Here is a 7,463-nt window from a genome sequence, read left to right as displayed (position 1 = left end):
CATCAAAATACCAACCAAGAATGTAACATGCATGGCCGAATATCATCTCCATCATTTAACAAAGTTTGAACCATGGCTAGGTAGATTTCAAACTTACAACTTAAAATATACATGAATCTCAAAGAATAATATCAAACATAACTCAATCTAGTTACATGCATGGCCAAACTTCCTCCTAATTCTCTTCCAAACCAAACATGAAGCAAGAACTCCTTCCTCCTCCCTTAGAATTTTCGGTCAAAAGAGGATGAAAAAGGATGAACAAGTTTTTCTTTTCCTTTCTTTAGCTCACGGCAATGGGGGGGGAAACAACCACTCATTTTTTTGTTTTTCCTTTCTTTATTACCCATACTCCTTATTTTATTTTTTTCCTACATACCTCACTAGGCCAACATGTTCCCAACATGTTTCCACCCATAGCATGGCCAACCACTAGCTCAAATTTTGGGTAATTTGACATGCAAACCCATCATTTTCACAACATGCATTAATAGACCATTTTAAATTAGCCTATCATATTTTCACCATGTCTCATATCGATCCCTATTTAATAATTTCTCATACAATTGGCAAAATTGGAGAATGAAACTTCCACATACTCATGTACACACATAATAAGCATAGAATATGGAAATTAATTATTTTTATGACTCGGTTTTGTGGTCCTGAAACCACTTCCCGACTAGGGTCAATTTTGGGCTGTTACAAATGTTGTGGCATAAACATCTTGTTTGTTTCTAGGGGTTCTCACAGGATCTTTCTACTTTCTCAATCATAAATATGCATACTCAGTTCAAAATCTAGAACTTCATGCTATATCAAAATCAATAACAATCCAATACATGCATTTAACAATATAGTTGTACTAATTACATACAACTTACCTCGGTTTACAAAAAGTACTTGACTAAACGGCTTAATCAGATTGCTTGGCTTTGCCCCAGTTTAGGCTGGATTTTGGTAAATCTTGATCTATAATAGCAAAAATGTACTCATTTAGTCATTAATTACAATTAGGCATTCATAATTTCACATCCTGGGTAAAATGACCATTTTGCCCCTAGGCCTTAGTAAAATGGGCATTTTACCCCTATGCTCGAAAATCGATTTTTATCAAATTTCTTCGTATTTCAAGCCTAGCTAAACTTTTTTTACTCTTATAGAAACCCCAAATTCTCACTATTTCATACACTTATTACCTATTTTGCAACTTATGCAAAATAGTTCCTTTAGGTGCTTTCAAGCTAACACCTTTTTCAAAAGTTGCTTATAACACAACTAGGACTCATATTCCTCTATAAACACTTATCATCTATCACAATTACATCCATGGAAAAATCCTAAACTCTTCACCATTTTGCAAGATATCACCCTCATTTGAAAGCTCATGCTTCAAGGGTCTCAAAAGTGTGAAAATCTTGAATAAAACTCATTAAAATCACTTACTTGTGAGAGGAATAAGTTGTTGCAAAATTGAAGCTTACAAACCCCCTTTCATGGCTGAAAATTTTGGTGGAATGCGATGAGAAGAAAAGAAATTGACAACCTTTTTTTTTATTTTGCTTCTTTTTTGGTCAAAATAGCTACCAAATTCTACCTACTCTTAAAATTTGTCCCCTCTATGTCTCATGGCCAGCCAACCCTCTTAAAAAGGGTTTAATTTCCCTTTAAAGGTCCCTAAATTTATTTATCTATCTATTTAACACATTTGGGCACTAAAATGCAACTTTTTCTTTTATGCAATTTAGTCCTTTTCGCAATCGGGCTCACAAGCGTTAAAATTGACTCACCAAATTTTTCATGTGCTATTATAATCATGCTATAATCTCATAATTATAATAAAATAATTTTCCCAACTTCTGATTTGGGGTCCAGAGACCACTGCTCTGACTAGGCCCTAAATCGGGCTGTTACAAAACTTATCCAAATATGGCCGGAAAATGCGGTTCATCAAATCTATAAACACTACAGGGGCATTTGTTAAATCGAAGGGCATAACAAGAAACTTGTAGTGCCCATACCTCGTCCTAGACACGATTTGTGATACATCTTATTCCTTAACCCTTAGCTAGTAGTAGCCAGGCCTTAAGTTGATCTTAGAAAACATAGTAGCTCCCTTCATCTGATCGAACAAATCATCGATACTTGGAAAGGGATACTTATTCTTCACAGTCACCGTGTTAAGCTGCCTGTAGTCTATACATAACCTCATCGACCCGTCTTTCTTCTTCACAAAAAGTACCAGAGCTCCCCACAGGGAAAAACTCGGTCTCGTGAAACCCTTGTTAGTTAACTCTTGTAGTTGAACTTTCAATTCCTTCAACTCCGTAGCAGCCATCCTAAACGGAGCAATCGAGATAGGTGTCGTATCAAAGACTAACTCGATTCCAAATTCAACTTCCCTCACAGGAGTAAATACGGGCAATTCCTCTAGAAATATGTCCGTGAACTCACATACCACTGGCACTGACTCGATCTTCAATTCAGATGCTTGAGTATTCAATACAAGGGTGAGGTAAGCCTCGCACCCTTTTCTTAAATATCTATCTGTCGTCATAGAGATATCACTTCAAGCAATCCACCCAATTTACCTGGTTCAACCCGACAAACATTCCCATCTTCACATTTTAGCTCAATAACTTTTCGTCCACAATCCACTACAACCCCATGAAAATTTAACCAATCCATCCCAAGGATTACATCAAATTCATTAAATGATAATAACATTAAGTTGGCAAGGAAACGATGACCTCTAATCGTCAAAAGGAAATTTCTACATATCTTGTCAACTAACACATGCTTGCCTAATGGATTTGACACATTTTACTACAAATTTTATAGGCTCAATTGGAATTTTCATACTGGGCACTAATTTCAAGCAAACATAAGAATAGGTAGACCTCGAATCAATTAAGGAAACAACAGAACTATCGTGGATAGAAAAGGTACTCGTGATCCCATCGAGAGATTCTACCTCTTCATAAGCACGTATGGCATAAGTCCTTTCAGGCGGACAGCCCTCGGACCTCGTAGCTGAATCGCTAGGGGCACCTCTACTGTTAGTTCCACTACCTGGGTTCTTTTGTGGTCTACTCCTCGAGGGAGCACTACTCGCCCTCATTCCTGGCTTTTTCTCTTTCTCATCTAATTCAGGGCAGTCTCAGTTGAAGTGGTCTAGTGATCCATATTTGAAGTAACATCTTTCTTTCGCTCGGCATTCACTAAAATGGCATCTACCCCATTGTGAACACTCCAGCCTATTTGGCTGAGCACTACCGACACTCGCGATAGAAGTGGTTTGAGCTTTAGAAGCCATGTTCTACTTATTCTAGCTCTTATTCGAGAACCCCACTGACGCGTTGTAACAGCCCAAAATTGACCCTAGTCGGGAAGTGGTTTCGGGACCACAAAACCGAGTCATAAAAATAATTAATTTCCATATTCTATGCTTATTATGTGTGTACATGAGTATGTGGAAGTTTCATTCTCCAATTTTGCCAATTGCATGAGAAATTATTAAATAGGGATCGATATGAGACATGGTGAAAATATGATAGGCTAATTTAAAATGGTCTATTAATGCATGTTGTGAAAATGATGGGTTTGCATGTCAAATTACCCAAAATTTGAGCTAGTGGTTGGCCATGTTATGGGTGGAAACATGTTGGGAACATGTTGGCCTAGTGAGGTATGTAGGAAAAAAATAAAATAAGGAGTATGGGTAATAAAGAAAGGAAAAACAAAAAAATGAGTGGTTGTTCCCCCCCATTGCCGTGAGCTAAAGAAAGGAAAAGAAAAACTTGTTCATCCTTTTTCATCCTCTTTTGACCAAAAATTCTAAGGGAGGAGGAAGGAGTTCTTGCTTCATGTTTGGTTTGGAAGAGAATTAGGAGGAAGTTTGGCCATGCATGTAACTAGATTGAGGTATGTTTGATATTATTCTTTGAGATTCATGTATATTTTAAGTTGTAAGTTTGAAATCTACCTAGCCATGGTTCAAACTTTGTTAAATGATGGAGATGATATTCGGCCATGCATGTTACATTCTTGGTTGGTATTTTGATGTTTGATGTTGTGGTGATGAGGCATGAAGATGAGTTAAGATTCGGCCTAGGTGGAGTTTGTGTTAATGCCATTGCATGCTAAATATGAAGCTTGTTAATGATGCATGTGACGGTGGATTGATGATTCTTGAATCTCTTTTTTTTTTTAGCATTTTTGAGTGAGCACATATGTGCATTGGTTGCTAGATGGGGAAGAATCGGCTAGCAAGTTGTGTGCTAAGGCCGAATATAATTTTTGTAGGTTAATGAGTAATGCATGTGCTAAATTGATGGAAAGGGAGAGGATGCTTTACTAGTGTATAAATGATATAAAGATTTTAGAAATTATTTTTGGTTAGGTGTATGTATGATTAGGTATATTCGTCCATATGAGTAAATATATATAAATGATGTTAAATTTGATTATGTATAATGGGCCATATAGGGTACACATTGTGATATTAACTTTGATTCTCCATAATTGATCAAGTGGGTGATTAGTAAGGGTGATTGCCGAATATACTAACATACATATGCATGTGTAATTGGATTGTAAATATTTAGCAAGGCGGTTAAACTAGTTGATTTATTGATTAAGCTCAAGGAGTTAAAGGAGGAGAATCGAGCAAAGGCAAAGAAAAGATCATCGAGTAGCCGAGTTGGAACCATCTTACCCAACACAAGTAAGTCATTAAGCATATCTTTGGTATTGATTTAAAGGATCGTAATACCTATACCCTTGTGTTTAATGAGATGAAATGTATACAAATGTATATGTAAGTAGAGATGAAATTTGTCGAATGTAAAAAGGAAGTGAAGCCTATTGAGTGGCTGGTTTTCGGCACTAAGTGTGCGGGCAATAAGTGTTCACGGTCATGAGATTGGCACTAAGTGTGCGGGTTTAAATTGTACAGCACTAAGTGTGCGAGTTTAAAGTACATGGCACTAAGTGTGCATGGTTGATTATTAAGCACTATGTGTGCGAACCCAATATATATTTTCTATAAATTATTTACATTAAGGGTGCGACCTTACCGAGTCAATTTTGGACAGCGGGAAAGGTAAGTGTACGAACTTGAAATGCATGGCACTAAGTGTGTAAGTTTAAAGTGCATGGCACTAAGTGTGCGCGGTTGATTATTAAGCACTATGTGTGCGAACCCAATATATATTTTCTATAAATTATTTACATGAAGGGTGCGACTTTACCGAGTCAATTTTGGACAGCGGAAAAGGTAAGTACCTTGAGTTCATGGCTAATAGGCGCTATGTTTATATTTGGAGTTGAGCTTGGTAAGTTTTGAACCTATGTGACGATTATAGTTGAAGTCACGTACATAAGGTTCATTGTGGAATAGGTGAAAGTTCGTTTAATTGTATGATTATAACAAAAATAAAATGATGTATGAAAGGCCAATGTAGGACTTGGTATGAGATTGAACCATAGGGTTTAAGGAACTATGGTATAGTTTGGTATGGATGGAGTACTTAACCTCATTTCATTGTTTCCTGTTGTGATAATTTTATTAATGGATGGTTGTGGAATGCTTATGCCTTACTGAGTTATATACTCATTCGGTGTTTGCTTGTCACCTATTCTAGGTTTCTAGAACTCGTCTCTTTTTGCGTGATCGTGCCGTCGTCGAAGTCATCACACCGGCTAGCAAGTTTTGGTACTTTCTTCTTAGTCGGCTTAGGAGAACATTTCGGCATGTATAGGCTATTACGTTGTGTTTGAACTTTGGTATGTAAACTTTTAGCCATGCGAAAATGGCATAAATGTTCGGTTGGGTTTGGTTTCATAACGTTAGGTCGTAAATCTTGATAATTCGACCTTTTTATGCCATATGTCATGGTTGATTATTTTGGTGTTAAAATTCATGATATGGCAATAGTGCAGTAGGGGGATGTTTGACAATGATTAGCCTTTGGCATGGCTAGTCATGATCATAATTTGTGATATGTATGATGAATTACTAGTTAGATCAAGGAGAAATCACGAAATGGGCATAGTTGCTTTCGTAACAGATGCTGGCAGCAGCAGTGATGTGAGATTGAAAATCACTAAAAATAGTAGGAGCGGAATTAAATAGTGAATAAAAATTTTAATCGAAGCTCGATGAGTCTATTTTCATATAGAAGTAACGAAACAATCATACGGACAGTATGTTAAGTGATATTCAGGTCCTTGTGAGACAGGGCCAGAACGGTTTCTGGATTCCTGTTCCGACTTTGGAAATTCATTATAAATTAACCAGAGATAATTAGGAGTCATACCATATATGTATAGATTCCTCTCTGAGTCTAGTTTCTATAGAAATAAACGGCATCAGTATTGAAGCTCTGTGCAGGGAGATATCCAGGTCGTAATGCGCAAAGGGGGTCAGTGTAGTCGATCCCTGTAACATGGGAGAATTTGACTAATAAACCGTACTAATTGGCCCGACCAAAAATTCTAGAAAAAAATATGTATATGGGCATATGAGTCTAGTTTCAGGGAAAAATCACGAAACTGATTTTCGAGTTGTGAAACTCAAGATATGATTTTTAAAGCGACTAGTACGCAGATTGGCAGTGTCTGGGAAATATATTTTTTTAAGGGGTTTAAAGTCTGTTAACACCTCGTGTTCGACTCCGGTGTCGGTCTCGGGTTCGGGGTGTTACACGCGTTGGATCGGGAAGGAAACTCTCTAGATCTTTTAGATGAGGTTTGCTATAATTTCCCCTTCTGTCTTTTCCTTGAGTCTCAAGACTCAATATCATCTTTTCTCTTCTCTTTGGCCAATTTCTCTGCCTTGTGTGCTCTCTCCATGAGCACCGCGAATTCTCTCAATTCTAAGATGCCAACTAACAATCGGATGTCTTCATTTAATCCATCCTCAAATATCTTGGACATGATGGCTTCGGTAGACACGCATTCCTTAGCGTATTTGCTAAGCCTTACGAAATCGCGTTCATACTCTGTTACTGTCTTACGGCCTTGGTTCAGCTCTAAAAACTCTTTTCTTTTCTGGTCCATAAACCTCTTACTAATGTACTCATTCTGGAACTCTTCTTGGAAGAATTCCCATGTAATCCTTTCCTTTAGTATAACTAACACAAGTGTGTTCCACCATTGATAGGTTGAGTCTCGTAGGAGTGACACTACGCACTTCATGTGCTCTTCAGGCATGCACGATAACTCATCAAATACCCTAATGGTATTTTCTAACCAAAATTTTGCTCTCTCCAGGTCATCATCAATCTTAGCCCGAAATTCTTCAGCCCCTTGCTTTCATATCTTATCTACTAGGGATTTCTCTCTCCTAACCAAATACACTCATTGTAAAGCTATAGGGCATACTGAGGAATCGAAGAAGGTGGGGAGGTGAAGTAGTTGTATTCGTATGAATAAACTTTGAATACCACACGTCCATCATA

The 7,463-nt window shown here is 37.5% G+C and overlaps 1 protein-coding gene across 1 annotated transcript; it reads right to left on the bottom strand.

Annotated features, from left to right (window-relative positions):
- Positions 1–6,789: 6,789 nt before the first annotated feature.
- LOC107948053 (uncharacterized) lies at positions 6,790–7,215 on the bottom strand. Its single transcript, XM_016882528.1, has one exon. The coding sequence runs from the start codon at positions 7,213–7,215 to the stop codon at positions 6,790–6,792; it is 426 nt and encodes a 141-aa protein (XP_016738017.1).
- Positions 7,216–7,463: the final 248 nt, after the last annotated feature.

This window comes from Gossypium hirsutum, chromosome A10 (genome assembly GCF_007990345.1).
Source record: "Gossypium hirsutum isolate 1008001.06 chromosome A10, Gossypium_hirsutum_v2.1, whole genome shotgun sequence".
Taxonomy (NCBI): Eukaryota; Viridiplantae; Streptophyta; class Magnoliopsida; order Malvales; family Malvaceae; genus Gossypium; species Gossypium hirsutum.
This window is presented reverse-complemented; position numbering and strand designations above follow the sequence as displayed.